Source organism: Psittacula echo, assembly GCF_963264785.1.
Source record: "Psittacula echo genome assembly, chromosome: 4".
Lineage (NCBI taxonomy): Eukaryota > Metazoa > Chordata > Aves > Psittaciformes > Psittacidae > Psittacula > Psittacula echo.
In genome coordinates, this window is record NC_137738.1 from 44,112,598 (window position 1) to 44,131,270 (window position 18,673).

An 18,673-nucleotide genomic window follows, 5' to 3' on the forward strand; every position below is an offset into this window, starting at 1 on the left:
GCTCTGTAGACACCTCAATGCAATAAGCATAGAGAAAAAAGGGCAGGGTAGTCCCCTTAAATGGGTACCATATGGCTCAGAACTATTATGGACATGAATTACAAATGCAAATCTGTCCTGCATTTCTGTATTCTTTTTTTCCAACTAAAAATGACAGAACTAAAAATGACAGAGTATTGTAGGCACACAAATATTGCCTATCTGTGTAGATGGATGTCACTACATCCACAGAATATGCATTTAGTGGGATGGATCCTGTTGGCTTTCCTTTACACAGTGCATTTTTATATGGAGACAAAAGATAATGATGCTCAGATAGCTCAGAGCCTCTGCTAAGACTTCACAATATTCAAGTTTTCTTGTTCAATTTAGAATAAAAATAGCATGTTTAGTGAAATATGGTCACCCACTCCAAAAGCAGAATCCTGCTTTATCACCATCACCTCAGAGCAGTGGCATGGTGGTTGTCTGTTGCAGTTTCTCAGGGATCCAAGAGAAGAGATTTTGCCTCAGTTTGGGCTGGCTGCATGTTAGTTGATGAGGCACGAATGTGACAAGTGTAGGCTTTTCTCTGTGTTACCAGATAACCTGAATACCCACCTCTGGCTTTTTCAAATATGCTGTGGTTTGTAATCACTAGGTGGTCAGTCAGCTGCTGTGAGGATGACAGAAGCGATGGTCATCTCAGCACTGGGAGAAGACTCAGTAGGGCAATAATGACCAACATTGTAAAAGGAGCATTCTGGTCATGGGAATGAGCAACTCATCAAATTTCTGACACAGCAAAAGGTACATAGTTGCTTTCAAAAGAGTAACACAAGCCAAGCTAAATCACTTGAGCGGCAAGAAGATGAAGAGCTCATTTAAAAGAAACCAAGCGTATCTGAGGTGTAGAAAACTTTCCCGATTGCACAACAAGCCACTAGACACCGAGACAAGACACCAAGCAGATGCCACAGATCATATGATGCTGTCGGTCACATGAACCAGGTTGCAAAGAAAATCTCTGAAGTGCCTTTTAGACAGTTACTCAGCAGATCAGCTGGCATGGACCTTGCAGAAGGTTATCTATCTTCCCCATTTTGTAGTGTTATGTATTCTTAAACCCTTGTTCTCAGGGGTCCTTGGCAGGGTTAAAGAAAGAGATGGGCAAAGGCCCTCAGTCTCTGTGAGGTAAGAGTGGGATAACTTTCACCTTTCCGAACTGTAGTGTAGATTGTTTCAAGTCCAAAAATGATTCTACTTGGTCAGAATCATTTAAGTGGACAGATTAGACGGACTGGTTTTTGCCTCCTTCGTTGCTTAGTTCAGCACAAGGAAGCCCCCACTTCTGGTTTATCAGCCTCCCACATGCAAACAAAAACCTGACAGTTTCTGAGGAGGAGGGTGTGAAGAAATGTCACCAGCAATTGCTTTCTGAATGCATTGGTGGGCTGGAATGTCCTCTTACTGGCACCACTATCACACAGCCTTCACAGCAGCCACTTGCTGACATGTGTAATCATGGCTGCAGATCTGCCTCTGCTCTCATTTGGTTTTTGCCTTTCTCTTTCTGCTTGGTCAAACTGGAGGCATAAACCCAACTGCTGTCTGGGCCTGGGAACAGTTTGTACTCACTGTGCCCTGAGCAAAGCAGGGGAGAACCCAGCATAGAGCATCCCCAGTGGCATGACGGAAGCCTAAAGCAGATATTACAGAACTGTCAGAAAAAATCGGAAGTGGGAATCCCAGGCTTGTTTTGCATGAGGGTAGTACAGACCCATGCTGCTGAAGGGAACCTAGGCGAGTAAATGAGAGAAACCCCACAGCATAAAAGAGCAGAGAATAGTTGAAGGGCAGGGTGCTACTGTTGTTAAGTGCGCAGTATAGTTGGAAGGAAAATGGTGGTTGTTTCCTAAGAGCTGCACGAGAATGTCTGTCTTTATCAGGAACTGAAAGCACTTTTCTATAAATAAGAACAAGAAGTTTTTATTCCATCTCAGTTTAATACTTCGTCAGGGAGATAGTCTCCCACCAGCTTTCCTCTTTGAAGGAAGTGTGCTACTATTCAGGTCTCAGCTTTTGACTGCATCCTCTTCGGGTGAAAGCTGTTATTTCGTGCTGTGTTTGAAAAGTACCTTGAGCCATAAGTGTTCAGTCTGTGCTCCTTCAGTGAAACCTTAGTGTTGCCACACACAAAACTGATTATAACCATCATCCCAAAAAATGAAGGTATGTTTGTCTCATGTTTCTGTGGTGTCAGTGTTGGGATACCAATGCTAGTGTAAATGGCAGGATGGAGGGAAAAAACAGAAAGATGCCATAGGTCCGAAACCATGGCAGTGCCAGTCAGCGTGTGTTCACAGCAGTGACGGTTGCTGATTTCTGGCACCCAAGACTCTGGGCCTCCATTCCCAAGGCTCTGCCTCAGTGAAATGACTTTCCCAGAGATGGTTCCCATGGTTGCCCTAAGAAGACAAACTAGAAGTGAGTCCCTGCTGCTGCTCTCTGCAGCTGGGGCACACCTTCCTCCTGAACCACAGGCTGGGTCTTGGTGAGCTGTGGGTTGTGTGCAGCAAGAAGGCAGCATTCAGGTGTGAAGAAGAGCAGGAGGTGTTCATCTTCAGATGCAGTAGTTCTCTTATCCCTGTCTGGACCACCACCTGCTCTGTTGCCACTTCCTGTTGAATTTTGGTGACATTTCACACAGCTGTGCTGGGTTGTGTGGCAAAATATTCATCCATCGTCCTATCTGGGATACCTCAGGCTTGTATCAGAGAGTGGGAAGTGAAGGCACCACTTTGTTTTTAGACTGTGACCACATTACTTTGAATTGGTCTTCTCCCCTTTGTAAACAGGCAATGCAGTAAGTGTGCAGCACCACAACAGTGAGGCTGGTTTGCAGAAGGAATACGGAATGAGCTGGGTGAGAAGCTCTTTACCCATCCCATGAAAAGTTTCTGAGTCTTACAATTTTTCGGAATAAAATTCTATTCAGACTGCACAAAACTCCCATTTCCAAGGGTATTTTTCTAAGAAACGGAAAGGGAAGATGAAAAAGCTGCACTGAATAAACAGAAGTGGAAAAGTCAGGCTAGACACACTTAGTGTCAGTCACAGACTTACCAATACTGAGCCACTTTCCTGTCTTTGGATGAAAAATAGTAAAACGAAAGTTAAATTCAGTGGGTGAATTTTAATTGCAACATCATTCTCTGTGATGTTGGTTTATGAATATGTTAAGCCTTTAAGAAATACATCTCCATAAACCACAGAAGTAACTTCCCTTCTGCCTCTCTTGCAAAACATATTCCAGGAAATCATGAGGGAAATAATATGTCTAGTGAGGAATCCATTTCCAGGAAGAAAACCTCAGGCTGGATGGGCCAAAAATAAGAGAAACTGAAGAGTGTGGAGGGGAAATATAATCACAGAAAGCTGTGTGGTAGCCACATATATCAATGCAGAAATAAAAATGTATTGAAAAACATGGGTTATGATGAGATGTGTTAAAAAATTTGAAATAAGGAAGGTGAGAATATTATTTACTTTAATCTTAAGCCAAATCCTTATGCATTCATTTCAAATCCAGAATGAGACAAGGATCTTATTAAAAACATCTAGGTAGTCATATGATCAGAGACATTATGAGAGCACATAGAGTGAAGGCAGCTAACACAGATTTGTCCGTCAAGTGGACACTTCTCAGTCACTTCCCAGTTTGACTCAGCAATCAAGATCACTTTCTTTCTTCAATGTAATTTCCAAGAGAGAAACCAGAGTCACCTTTATTGCTTTGTTACGCAGGCACATGCGTCCTTTCACTTCAAACTTTGTTGTTTATGAGCCTGAGTTCAAAAGTTGATGCTTCCAAGCTCCTGGCAAGTAGAATCAACTATGTTTATAAATCTGAGTGGAAGAAAAGTGACAACGCATCTTAAGCCAAGTCCAGCGAGATAGACATAACTGGACAGCATTCCCACTAACATCATGGATTCTTGTTCCACTTCTGTTTGGGATAAGTGTCCACAAAGAGGAGGAAACAAGGAACAGTAAGAGTTAATAAAGACAGCCTACAGACATGGTTCGGGAGACCCTTTTTTTCCCTGTCCTTGTTCAGAGCAAGAATGATGCACAGCTTCTTCAGGTGGCTCTACAGAAATCCTGCAGACCCATTCCAGCCTGTCTACCCTCTTGACAGTCTCTACTGTGGCTTTGATCTCCCTCCCAGAGGAACAGCAAATGGAAAACCAGATGTAAACAGCTGAGCAGTTGGAGGACAGGTTCTTTCTGCTTGTCACTTTTCCTGGGATCTCTGACCTCCATGCTGCCATGGCTCTCAAGTATGGTCACTGCACTAACTGGGTAACTGGGGATGATCAGAGCTGCTTGCTCCTCACTGAACACTTTCTTTCATCTACCCAACTTCTGTGTATCATTATATGTAATTTTCACTAGTATCTGCTTTTCTTACTCTACCCCACCATCACACCATGGTCTGAAAAGAGAAAATGAGAGAAAAGAGAATAATACCATACCTGCACAAGAAATAAATAATTCTTTCTCTCTGCTAATAATTACTGGGTATATATCTTGAGGTCTTTCCAAACCTCACCATTCTATGTTTCTATGATTCTATGATTCTGTGTTTGTCTCCTTGAAGATGTCAGCCAAATGTCCTTGCCACAAGCCCTCCCACTTGAAACCTTTGTCATTGTAAGGGTTGAGTCAAAAAACAATTTGTGGTGGCTTGCACCAAGTGAGGGCCACTGCCTCGAAGATAAGGATGCATATTTGCACCTGAGGAGTCAGCCAGCTCCTCACCTAGCATTTCGGTCAACTGCTGCCTCCCTGTCTCATGGGAGCAGGAGCAGTATGTGCTAGTACAGATGGAAGCTGTTCAACTGACTAAACCATCTCTCTCCTTCCTGCGCTGTTGCAGCCGATTTGACAGCTGTCAGATGTTCTCAGCACGGTGGTTGCTGTTGTTGCTGGATTTGTACTGATGGGAAATTTGCCTTAAATGTTCCCGTATTTATTTGTCATTTGGACAGGCCAACAAAGTGTTCCCAAGGCAACCCAAGGCAACCTTGGGAAGGTCTTTGACTATGTTTGGTACTTTCTATGTCCCCAAAAGGTGAGTGGGGTTTAAGAAAATAATGTGAAGGTATTTGTATCACTCTGTAGCTTTCCATATGCTGAACAGCAAAGACACTGTGGTTTGTTGGTCTCTCAGATTAAAGATTTTCAGATACATAGATCAGGGCTCACAATCAATTCCCCTTTAAAACATCTTTAGTCCCCTTTTTCAGAGAGCTACAATCACCAGGCACACTGAAGATTTGTTACTTGATGTTCTTAAGTTGAAGCACAACCAGTCCCGGAGGTGTTGAGAGAAGTGTGACTGTACATGCACTGTCCTGTAGGACAATGGGTTAGTAGGGGTCAGGTTAGCCCAGTGACAACGGGGGAGTGTGTAGAACAAATCAGCTATGACGTGCAAGTGCTGTTGTCCATAACCAGCTGATACAGTAGGATGGTCTCTTAGTTTTCTCTAGACTTTCGTTATTGTTTCATATTTTATGGGCAGATTCAAACACCTCCTGAATGACTGCAAGACCTTAGCAGGATTCGTATTTTACATTTTGCGTTATAACACTACTTATTAAAAGAAATGGTACGTTCCTTGTTTTCTTGTGGTCATGCATATCACTTTTAATGCATTGAGCTTGTGGAGAAGGAACAGCTTCTGTCCATGCACAAGATTATTAGCCTGTCAAAGGTTATACAGTTAGTCCTGTTAAAGGTTTATACAGTGTGGCAGCACGGTGGAGATGAGTTAAAGGATCTCAGTGGTCCAGGGCACACTTACAGTAGAGAAAATTACACTAAAAGAAACATCTATCTTGCTTTGGCCCCATAAGTTAGTCCAAAGCAGAGTTCATTCAGAGCAGAGTTCCACTAGGGACACAATGAAAACTCTTCCTTCGTAAGATTTTGACTGGTAGTAGACCTTTGACTTTTTCATTTTTTTTCAGAGATGAGTCATTGACTGAAACTTGATTCAAGCACCATTTGGAGCAATTTGTCTCTGAATCCCAGTTTTGCAGCATTCCGATATTTCTGTGGCAACTCAAAAATCAAGATGCTGATCCCCATCCGTTTTCTTTCTATGCCCCTAGACATGGTATTCCAGGCAAACTCCCTGATATTAAATCCACCCACTCTAATTATCAGATGCAGTCATGTTTTTACCTTCTGTTTTCTGTAAAAACAATTTGGGGAATGCTAAATAGAGTCTATAACCTTTGTACCTCAGGTTAGTTTTACTCAGCCATGCTCAGTGGACAGCTATCATGAAGAGCAAACTGAAGGGAGTTACACCTCACACTGCAAAAGCCTGCCTGCCCTCTCCCTGATACTGCTCTCATCCAAAATTTGACAAGGCAGTTATGTTCCCAACTCCTGTTTAAAATGGGGGTGGGTAGGTGATTAAAAAGGAAATAGGTCCGTAAATATCCTTGAGGATCTCATCCTTCACTCCAGTTCCTCACTGGAGCCCTCAGTGGTAAGTCCCCAGCACCACGTTGCCCACAGCCTCCAAGGCTGGCTCCAGCCTCCTAACACAGAGACAGTGCAGAAGTCACGGCAAAGGAGATAAAACCCCACAAGTGGGCAAATGTTGTTTCCATTCCCTCTTCTAAGGAACAGAGAACAGGGTGGTACCTTGCTGTCTAAAGTAGAGCTGTCATACATGTGTATCATTGTGAAAGAACCTGTGGTTTCTAATTGAAATCCTTCATTTTAAGGACAGAAACTTTTTACTAAAAGTGATAGAGTATTTAATGTCAGCAGGCTTTTAGAGGTATTCTCTCATAAAGGCATGATCTTACACCAAAAGCCTGGGATTTGTTCCAAGTTTTGTTGTCACCTATCCTGTTTAATTTTGAACACCACCTAAGTCAGAATGGTGGTGTTTTACACATGGGCCTGAGGTGCACAGACAGCCAGGCTGCAGGGATTGGGCCCTTTTCAGTTATACCTGCATGGATACAGAAACCACCACGCAAACCACTTTGAGGGAAGGCATTTTTGGTGGGAAAATTCATTCCCCAAAATGAATGGTATTTTACACATCAAGAAAAGAGAACCAACAAAAACTGCATCTTGAGGAAGTGGAAGTGTGATCTGTTAAGCAATAATAAAGAAGAAAAAAAAGAGAAGGAAAAGAAAAAAACAACCACAGTGTCTGACCATGATTTCCTTTTAAAGGATTACCTCTGTGTAAGAAATTAAGCAACTAGTTTCAAATTGGTGAAAGTTTGGTTGGTTTGTTGTTGGGGTTTTTTGGGGTTTTTTTTGTTGTTTTTGTTTTGTTTTGTTTTGTTTTGTTTTTTTAATCAGTACAACATAATTCATCATTAAGAAATTAAACTGTAAAATACAGGCATTTTTTTTCCTTAGTTTCATTAAAATCACTGTATCTACGTAGAATACTGGCCAAACCCCAACCAAAATTCTCTAAGCTAAGCAAGGCAAAAATCAGGGTTGGCCAAAGAAAGGATGTTGTTCCTATTTGTTACTGGATTCTTCCCCCACTGTTAAGTTCACACTCCAGCGCAGCACGTTCAACTAAGCACTTGTCTATGCTTTCTGCTGAAAAGTGATAAACTGAATCAAGTTCTTTGGTTCACTGGACATCTCAGTGTTCACACAGACAGTGTTGCACTGGTGGAAAGGGATGCTGTCTGGCTTTTTGTTAGGATATAGAACAAGAATCACTAATTTCCCAAATGCCTTTAGGAAATTCAGTGGTTTGGAAAAGAGTTGCTTGCTTGCCTGTTGTGACTGAAGACTGAAATTAATGTTGAGACTAGAAGTTACTGGGGGTGATAGAAAAGTAAAAAAAAACACCTTGGAAAGGGGGAGGAGAAATGCAATCACATAAGCCTTGCCTGTGAGACTAAGAGCCCAAGATTAAAAGCATACAAAGGATGAAATCCAGTTAAACCTGGTAAAGATTTTGCATGGTTAAAGAATTTGGCACAGGACAGTAAAAATTAGAGGTCAAAGAATATTGTGTGTGAGAAGTTAGACACCAGTGTCTTAGAGGGGGTAACTGTAGACTGGGGGTTTCTGAGGAGCTGCCACTGAGGGCCCTCAACCTTCTCCAGAATTAGACCCTTTTTGCTAAGGGGTCTTTCAAACTTTCTTGCTAAGGAGGCTAAGAGCCTTCTTAGGATCTTGAAGGTACACAGCAGTTGCAATGACTGCAGTGCCATGTGACCCTTCCCAAGCTCACTTTGAAAGAAGTAGTTATCCCACTTTCTGTCTGATGTTTAAAGCATAGCATCTGCTGTGACTGTGCTGGAGTCCCCATGTCAGATCCCTTTCTTGAGGTCAGGCAAAGGGAGGGGAGTTCATGCTCAGAAAAAGTTTTATTACAGAATGTAGATCAAATAGATAGCTCAGTTACCATACTGAATGGTTATTTCATTGTGACATTGTCATATTTCCTCCTGACAATAACTTGCATGCTTAAAATAAGTGAGTATTTGATCTGGCCAGAAGGTGACTCTTGCATTTCGGTATGGTAAGTAGAACTGCAAAGACCTCGAGGGACACAAGTAATGCCCAGAAAATAACATATTGTCCTCACAGATGATGCACTTAAAACAGATCTATTCGTCAAAGACTTACTACGAAGATTAAAATTAAGGTCTTCTTTTTCCTGTGTGGCACAGGAGACAATAGAGGCAACAGCTATCGAACTTTTTGTGGGGTTCTCCTGTATGTACCACTTTTTACCAAAAGATATCACAGCACCTGGTGCCGTGACCTTTTATTTTTGGCATTTTATTCATGACAAACTGAGGCAGAAAGAAGGCAAGCTACCTTTCAGATGTGGCATGGAAAATCAAAGAGCAAAACAAAGTATACCCTGGAGTTCACACACAAAACCCTGACACAAAGATGAAAATTCCCTAATAGGGGATTACTTTGTGCTGTAGGTTTGATGAGTAAGCCTGTTCAATTGTTAAAGTAACAACTTTTTCCACGATTATGATGTTCATTAGGATTTTTCCTTTAAGGTCAGTGCAGGAACATTATCTGCATTGTTTATTCATGTCAGTCTCACAGTTGTGACAGGTTTACGTTGCAGCACACTCGTCCAAAGAAAACTGCGGGAATGCTTAGTTCTGGAACTAAACAGAAATGGTGCGGGGAGGAGGGACAACCACTGGGACATAACACAGGCCTCACAAACTCCTCTCCTAGCACATCTGGCTCTCCTAAAATAGCACAGAAAGGAGTCAATTACAGTGATACATTGTATTTCAGTGCCTGAGTTTAGCAAATGTTTTTGCTGAGTATAGCGTAGGAGGTGATTAACTTAGAGCTATAATAATTCCAGCGGGTTATGTTTGAAAGATACACTCTGGGGATCTGTGTATAATGCAGTAAGAACAGGCACTTTGCCTTGTTACTTACCAAATGGAAGCAGTACCAGCATCTTAGGTTTGGCATAACTTACTTACAGGATAACGAGTGTTCATTTTTACTCCCTTAATACTAAATTCAACCAAGTTACACTTGTGAACTCACAGTGTTGCACAAGCAATACTAAGACTCTTTGTAGCAATATGGTCTTTGCTTTACACAGCTGTTACAGCAGTTGCTGTACATCTTTTTGCTTAGCATTTTTATATTTTATGGTGCCTAAAGACCACACACAGTGACTGCTTTCAGAGAGAAAAATCCCAAAGAAACACACTCATCTCATAAATGGGAGAAAAGGTAAAGCTCAAACAAAGCACAAGTAAACCTGTAAAAGGAAGGGGGAAGAGAGAACAAAATCTTCTTCTCAGGCTTCAGCCACCACTGGTGGTGGATGGTAGCATGCAGGTACCTTCTCTACGTACTCCTTACTGTCATCTCTGTGCAATGACCGCAGATCTGAAACCAAAGGCAGGGTTCAGAGCAGCCACACACAAGTGGAATAAGCAAATGCAGCCAGAACAGAACCTGGTCTGCATGGCAGCACCAGTAATTAATGGCCAACTTCACAGAAGCACAGGCCGGAACAGAACAGCCTGGCCTTCAAGCCGAGCTGTCTCCAACAATTAGCTGATATAGCTGAACTCAATCTCAAAAACATTATTTCTTCTCCCCACCCCACTCTCGCTAGCAAGTGATCCCAGCTCCTGCTTGCTCTGGAGAGTGGGAATTCCTCTTTTATTCCTGGCCTGGAAAAGTCACTGTGCTTTTGCAAATGTGGAGGCAAGGACCTGACTGTCCTGGTTCCAGGGGCGATAGCTGTCAGTGCACCCTAGTTGTGCCAGTTTTGGTGCCCAAGGCAAGCTTGTCCTGCCCCACAGCAACACTATCGACATGTCCCCACAGCAGCAGCAGCAGCAGCTACAACAGTCATGTTTGCCCAGAGACCTCATGGTTCCCTGAGGCAGGAGGCAGAGCTCATGCCATAAGAAGCATTTGCTTTCTGAACTCCTCATACGGTAGTCATGCTTTAAAACGGGACAGCAATACAAACGTGTTTATATAAAACACTAACACAGCAGCTGTTGCTAGTAGCAACAATATGGCAATCACTGGCTAATATGGAGATGTTTGTTTCAAATTTATCATCTTGATTTTGATGGGTTGCCAAAACTTCACAGAAGAACATTTTATTTTGCTGTGTTTGGATGTGCATGCACAGGGACAGGGCATGACAGCAAATAACTCCCTAAAGTACAGGGTCAGATCTGAGCAGGGGATTTTAGCTGCAGCCAGCAGAGTTGTGCTTGGAAGGATTTGCTTTGACTGACACTGGCTTTGCCTTGAGGATGGAGTCCAGACATGTGATCTATAAATGGTCCAATTCATGGTTAATTTAGTGGTGATGAGGATCCGGTTAGGAGTTCTACTTATTACTTAGGAAGCAGGTACAACACAGGAGTGACAAACTCACAAGGGCATCACTATGATGAAGAGTTTTAGGATATTCCCGTCATGCCACTGGGGCTTGGAGGAGGCCAACTGGAGGTGAACAATGGGGAAATTCCAGCTACTCCCGGTTGTTCCTCATGGGCATCTATGGTGACAGCCATGTTCACAGCCATGGACACTTTCTATGTCTGGAGCAGCTCCTGCTCTACTAGGGAAGTCATATGGTCTTGCCACTCCTGAACCTGGCTTTCTTTTCTAGTTTTTGTATCAATGGGGCACATACAAAACAAAACCCAAAATTATGCTTGGGCTAAGTTTTCTTGGTATTATTTCAGACTGGCTCCTAAGCCATTGGCAGTCTGCAGATCACCTTTTGTGTGAAAATGAGATGACTTATACCTGAAAAAGCAAGTTAGGATTCAGTGTGAAATCCAGGTTATCTCTGGTTTCCACTGATTCTCACTTTGAGATCTGAGATTATTTTGAACCTGAAATTCAAAGCAAAACAGAAGGTGCAAAACGAGAAGAAATACAAGCCTACATCAACCAAAAGGAGAAAGAAAACATTAATCCTGACAAGCAAAGTCAAGATTCACACCTTTCTGGATTCAGTGAGAAATTCAGTAAAAAATGTATTCTGTCCCTGAGAACTTGGCAGAAAAACACCATCTCAGTTCCTGATTTGTGAATGGAGAACATAAAGAAGCAAAATAAGTGAGAAACCTGCTAGAGTAACAAAAAAAGTAAGTAGCATCTCACTTTTCAATATTATTTGAGTACCTTCAACCAGAAATCTTGAAAAGAACAGAATTCAGACTTAATTACACACATTCTCTGTTATCTTGCTGTCTATTGTAAGCAAGCAAAGATTTAAATCTGCATCAGTTGGAAATGATGGGCAACTTCAATTCCCCAGTGCCTTTCACCTGGCCACCTCAGGGAACCCAAGGAAGGAGTGATTCCCAAGCACCACCAACCTGCAACATCAACCTGAATTCAGACCAGCACAGACCCTTTGGGAAAGTGGCCTATATGCACCCGCCCTCCACAGCTAAAAAACTGCCCATTAGAACCAGTCACTGGATGATGAGTGAAGAATTTCAGAGCTGCCAACTGAGTTTTTTGGGGGGACACCCATGAAAGAATAAAGAAACCATCCTGCAAATGCAACCACAAGGCTGTTATGGGAAGGGCACAGATTACACTTTGGTCTGTATTTATGGTATTATTTTTGATTTGTAACTTTTTCCCTATGTAACCCAGTGTGTGGAAAGGTGATGCAGTCTAACTGACACTGCAATCTAACCTGGATATCTATTTAAGGATAGAAATGGGCTGAACAGAGCTGTGAAAAACTGCTTGGATTTTGCTTTCCAAAGGCAGGGTTAGCACAACCTGACTAAAACTGCAGGAGTTCAGCACCAGCTGGGTTGATGGATCTCGCTCTAAACTGTTACAAGCAGGAGGTAGGGACTGGTCTGATGAAAATTCAGTCAATCCTCTTTTCGGTGACCATACCCTGAACTGTGCCTATGCAATCCACAACACCTCTGGAGAGTAGTAAAAAATCAGAGCCACCATCAGTAGTCATGTAGAAATGTAATCTGTCCCCAGCAACCGCCCTGTTCTTTGAATCCATGGACAGATTGCGCTTAGCTCTCCTTTCCAAAAAAAAAAACCAACCCACCCAAACAACACAGCAACTCTCTGACTTTGGCAGAACTGCTGTCCTTATTTTCATAACATCCCTGTTGTCCCCCAGGGAGACTGCAGTTGTGCCAGTGAAGACAAAACTGGAATACAGCCCCTTTTCCACACTACTGATAAAGGCTGTTTCTGTACTATATGAGCTCAAGAGTCACTGCTTCAGGCATGTCCTGCTGTCCGCTCCTCACAGCTACACTCCTGCTGTGCCCTTGCTGGTACTACAACAGGGTGAAGGAGAGTTTCAGGATTCATTCACACACTCACTTATTTCTAAGAGCTATCGTGTCAAACATTTGTAGTAGAAATAAAAAAAGTGAGCTGTGGCTGGGATTTTCCCACTTGTGGTTTGGTAAGGAGAGAAGAAAACAGATGCTTTCCAGCCACAGCAGATTTGTTTTTTTGCTCTTCTGTTTACTATCAGCTCCCAATTCCTTTCTCCTCCCAAGTCGTGCTGCCCCTTCATTGGTAGGGTCTGGAGTCCTTCACTGAGCCACAGTGTAAAAGGAGAGAAGAGAAAAAAGGAGAAACCACCTAGCTTGACTGCCACTCACAGGGAAATAACCATCTGGTCTGTGTTGGCAGCAAGCACTATACGAGCCCTCACTCCAAAAACTGGCTGGGTAAAGTGCTTGGGACTGGACCATTAAAGAAGCCATGGACTCAAGAGGCCATGGCTCTGGGACCTCACCACTCCTGCCTTCCCTCCAGTGAATCACTTCAGCAGAACTGAGGGAAACAACCTGATGTACAGGAGCGGAAGAGCTCAAATTGTTTTCCGTATGGGCAGGCAGGCCTATAACATACCTTCCACACACAGTGGCCATTATATTTCCAGAACTGTTAATAGATGGGAATTAATTAGATAGAGATACAGCAGTGTGTGTGCCAACGGACAGCCTGGTGATGTGCTATCAATACATCACCCATTACCGTATCTTTTCCTCCAGGGAAATTGAAAGCATTATGCCCTGTGTACAGCTGTGCCCTATTTGTAATCTAAGCTTCTGGTCTGGCTAATCACCGCCCGTTAAACTCCCATTTTCTTCATGAGTCACACATTTTCCATATCAAACCCCATGTCTTAATCATGAAATATACTGAGCTCAGAAATAAGTCTGTGTACATTGCTGGAAGTGAAGGCAAGGCAGAACTGAGCTGCATAGGTCTCTGAGATACTCTCTGAGATATGTTTAGATAAACATTTAACAGACCTACTGAACAATATGCCACTTTGTCCCAGGAATCCTGCTGAGACTATCAGCAGGGGTGCTGCAGCTGCCAGGGAGCCTCAAAAGAAATTCTCAGGAGAATGTGATGCAGGATGACAATATTTCTGTGAGAATGTGCATCTGCCCATGGAATTTATTAAGGGAGTTACAGATATCATGGGACTGCTAACTAACAAAAAAACAGATACAGCAATGAGTAGAAGATCAGTGGCAAATGTACAGGGCTGCAGAGCAATTGGTTGAGATTCCTATAAGTTTCAGCCCCAAACAAGTCTATAGACTTCAGAAGCATAGAAATGATAGGTCTCAGGAAGACTTCAAAGGTCTTCTACAGCAGCTCTGCCCCTGCAAAACAGGGCAACTCTCCTTTTGCCCTTCTGGGCAAAAGTGAATTTTGCACCTTGGATTTCTGCCAGAGTCAAGCTGAGACCACCCATCAGTTTCGCGTGACAACCCAGGGTCAATACTACATGGGTCGGGCCTGATGTGGTTAAGCAAAAATATGGCTTTCAGGGTGAATTCAGCAGCGGATGTAGACGTAATGTGCATCTACAAAGAGCTGTGCTATGACACGGGCACGCCTCCTGCACCTGTGAGATGGAGGATCCACTGTGGGAAGCACCAGACAGACCACAGCTTTATAAGTGTGTTTTCCACCTAAATCCACCACTGAAGTATTCCAAACCTTTGATGTTCAGCCTTAGCTCCTCTTTTTCACTAAAGACTGGTATGCAGAATACCGGGTTGTAATTTGCCTCTGTCAGTGAATCAGTAGAACTAGTATCATGCCTTTAACATCAAACATCGATGAATTTTCATAATGGCTTGGTAGAGTGAGTACTGTTGTCCTTATGTTTCTGATGTGCCCAGGTTGGGGGGAAGTCAGCAACAGACCCTGAAGAGGTACAGGGAGACCAGAGGTAGATTTTTCCTGATCTTTTGATCTCTTCAGTTGAACTAAACTTTATTACTTGGACACATAATTCTTACTAAGAAACATTTTAAGCAAGACTTTAATAGCATATTGTCATACATTACTAAATAATTACATAATACTACTTCTATAGAAGTTCAATGCTTAGATTTGCAAGAACTAGTTGGCACTGGCAAAGTGTGTGTCTGCATCTGCTTGCAGACAGTAAACTGTTCCCATTAGCTTTAAAAAAAATATACAAAAACATTTCCCTGAATCTTGGCTATTACACTCCCCCATGTTTTTAACTATTCCTAGTATAACTTCATCCTGTGATGCATCTTTAAACTGCAAAGCCTAAGATCTCTGAGCAGGCAAAGGACAGGCTGTACCCACTGCCCTTTAATGGTAAGGAGAAGCTGCCCACACTGCAGCCCCCTCTACACATCCCACCTCATGCTGATGATGCTAGATGGAACCTTTACCTGGCAAGTGTCTCATCATTTCCATTCATAACAGCTAGAAGGGTGCTTTTTTAATTATTTTTATTCTTTAAGGAAAAAAAAAAAAAAAAACAACTCCCCTAAAAGGAAAGAGGAAGCCAGAAATTTCGTAGCTCCTCAGTCCTGCCCCATGATGCTTCTTCCTGTCTGTGAATTTCCACCTGCCCCTTCTGCATATATAAGGCAGCACACGTGGGGTAGAACTGTTTAGTTGCCTGCCTCCGTGCAAAGGATTAGTAGCAGCGGGGAGTGATGCTGTTTCTCCTTTCCTCTGCAGCTCACGGGAGGTGAAGGAGCTCTGGCTGGACTCGCTCCTTGGGTAAGTACTGCCTGGGATAAAATCTGTGGTGTTGCGGTTGAAGTCGGTGTGGTGCTCCAGACACAGCTGTACAGAGATGTACAAAAATACAGAGGGGAGAGGTGCACCCACTGCTAAGTGCAGCTCGTGGGCAGTGCTGACTGACTCACTGAGCCTTGTGTTTGCAGATTAACAACCATATGTAGCTGTCACCACTTGCTCATTTTTTGTATGGATCAGAAAAGGAAAGCTGCTTCTTTTCTGTTTTAATCAAGAGGCAGATAGGGCAGCTGGGCTGCGTGCACTCCACAGAAGGGCTTTATGACTGACTTGTGTGGGTATCTTGCTGATTCAAGATCATACTTAAATACTAGACCGGCTTGCAGGGAAGAAAGACAAGAAGGGTGCAGTTTTACAAAGCTCTTTCTCTGTCTGTTCCCTGTTCAATAAACAGGCAAACAAAAGGACCAAAGGAAAGCAGAGTGTCCAGAGCTCCTCCGATCAAACTCCTAATGAAAGTGTTAAGCAGCTGTAATACTGTGAGTGTCTTTATTGTTCAGCTCTGTCAATACAGTGATTTTGAAAAGCTCTGATTTCTAAACCGTAGCATTCAATTACTCACGTGGTGTCTTTGTTTTCTTGCCTAGTCAAAGACACTAAATACTGGGAACATGGAGAATCTGATTGAGCGCGAGTCAGAGGTAAGCAGCCGCTACATTTCCCCCTCCCTGATCCTTCTTGGGTACACATGTGGAATATCTTAGCAAAGTGGGGGTGTCCCCTGTAGGAGCTGCTGGCTGCCTACCATTATCCAAGAGTGGGCAGAGCCCTTCAAAGGCAAACCATGCAAAACTGCAGAAGGAGCTGGGAATGGCTGTGAGCAGCCAGCTCATTCCCTGGCATCCCAAGGAGCTTTGCTGAGGAATCTGGCAGGCTCCAAAGCCATCAGGGCTCCCTGGAGAAGTTTGGGAGGTATTCTCCAGTGCCAGGGGAGTACACAGAAGAGCAGGCTGTGCCTGGCTGTGCCTTTTCTGTATCTAAAGAACACCTGAAAGAGCTCGAGGTTGTGACCTGCCAGGCAGGTCTAGGATGGCTGGCTGAAGGATTTACCACAAACCCCTCTCTTGGGCAGTGAGGTAATGTCACTCCTGGACCGAGGTACCTCTTCAGCTTCGGGGTGTTCACGCCCTTTGCCTCAGGGTGTTGGGCATGATCTGGTTATTCCTGGAGCCTCCCACAGGTTTCTGAGGATCTGCAGCATCTCACTGGTGGCTTTCGCTGCTGGTGGCAGCTCTGTAACCCCAACTTGATTCTTGCAGGCTGATACCAAGAAATGCCCCCCACTGGTCCCAGCAGATACTGAAGATGGACTTTGCCACTCAGCTGGTGAGTTTAAAGACAAATTGAGAAGCTTCTACAAGCTTCTTCAAAACAACCCAAAACTGCCCACTTCATGTCCCTGAGAGCAATCCACAGCCCTCAGAGCCATCCAGCACCTTTAGCCCTGGAGTGCCAACTCACTTGCAAATGGCTTCTTTCCCATATGCTCAGTGGCAGAGGTGACAGTGCTGAGTGCCAGAGGTCTTGTATCCCTGTTCCCTGGTCCTCAGAACCCTATTTCTTTATGTTCTGTGGCAGCGGTGGGAAGTAAATATGCTCCTTTCTCACTTGAGCGTTGCCACTGAGGTGTGGCAGTTAAGGAAGTAGTAAGTACTGCTATCAGTGGTTGCACACCAGAGCAAAATAAATCCTCTTGGCAGCAGCAACAGCACTTGTTTTTTTTCTTGCCCACCCATAAACAACCCAGAGGAGAACATTGGCAGGGCAGAGTCAGATTTGGAGTAGACCATCGTATTAGACCGTTTTTCAGGAGTATCAAAAGCAAAACATTTTACATGACACTATAATATTAGATGACTTTCTCATGGCTTTTAACCCCTCCCTACCAAGGACTTGTGCTAAGCCACAAATATTAGTCCTGGGAACTTACCTGCGTAAAAGACAACTTCACTTTGGAGTAGAAAGGCAAGTCCTTTATAGGAAATTCACAGAAATTTCCTTTAAGCTTCCTAGAAAGCTTTAGAAATCTTTCTAGCAAAAGAATCCTCCTTCTGTCACTGTTTCTGAAAGGAGAAAAAAGGCACATCCCATCTCAATACAACTGTCATATCCAGATTCCTAGTATGCCCTCCTCTTTAAGATGCAGGTGCAAAACTGATGCAAAGAGATTTCTTCCATTGTCTAGTTGGCAGGGAACAAGCACTAGCTCGAGCAGGACCATTATCATTAGAGCTGGCTCCAGAGCTGGCTAAGCTGGAGCCATGTGTTTTTATTTGAGCCTGTGAAAGAGGCTGAAAACCAGGAGCCCCTAGTTCCACTCTTGCCCTAAGGCTGAGGCACAATCAGACTGTGTTGTGAGATATGTCCTTGTGAGCTGCCAAGTGACATATCTTCCTTAGATATTTATCACAGAAACCACTGCAATATCAGAAATCTCTGTAAATGCTGTATTTCTGTGCCTTGTATGTTCCCACTCTCTAAGAAGAAATGGTGACTAGAATGTAAAAGAAAACACCCCAAACAGGAAAGGTGGTGTCCTTAGAGGGATGGTCACAGTTTCACAGTTTAGGCAGTTGTTTCCTTAGTAACCACTTAGTTGTCTTTCAGTTTCTCCCATTTTAGTTTGAGTTGTTTTAACATACATCTCTGCACTGCACACAGATGAAATAACATACACATGAAGTAACATACACAACCACATAGCGCTCTCTGTTTTGTTTTGGGTTTTTTTAATTGATGTTTTTGCTTTCCTTTTGCTTGCAGCAGATGGAACAAAGAAAAGAAAGAAGGTGATACCACAGTCATTTACTCTGAGACGAAGCTCTGCCAATGGGAATTCCCTAGGGCAGTTAGACTCAGGTGCCAAAATTGCTCTGTTTGGCCAGCCTCTGACAATTATCTGTGGGGAAGATGACACACTGCCCCAGCCCATCCAGGTAAGCAAGACTGGCGATACAGTCATCATACCCTGGATAACAGTGTGAGGCAGGTCCCTGGTACTCACACTGCAGAACCCAGGAGATGAGTGATTTTG

At 43.4% G+C, this 18,673-nt stretch overlaps 1 protein-coding gene across 2 annotated transcripts in view; it reads left to right on the top strand.

The window, feature by feature from the left end:
* The window catches only part of TAGAP (T cell activation RhoGTPase activating protein), a gene marked incomplete at its 5' end in the record, with an annotated part of 50,255 nt that overhangs the window by 26,067 nt on the left and 5,515 nt on the right, over window positions 1-18,673 (top strand). Inside the window, 5 exons of one of the 2 annotated variants that reach the window (XM_080616922.1) lie at window positions 15,559-15,600; window positions 16,034-16,118; window positions 16,227-16,280; window positions 16,899-16,965; window positions 18,403-18,575. In XM_080616922.1, coding sequence (XP_080473048.1) covers window positions 15,559-15,600; window positions 16,034-16,118; window positions 16,227-16,280; window positions 16,899-16,965; window positions 18,403-18,575 — 421 coding nt within the window. Of the gene's footprint in view, window positions 1-15,541; window positions 15,601-16,033; window positions 16,119-16,226; window positions 16,281-16,898; window positions 16,966-18,402; window positions 18,576-18,673 lie in introns of those variants that run through there. The other variant, XM_080616923.1, reaches the window with a different exon arrangement.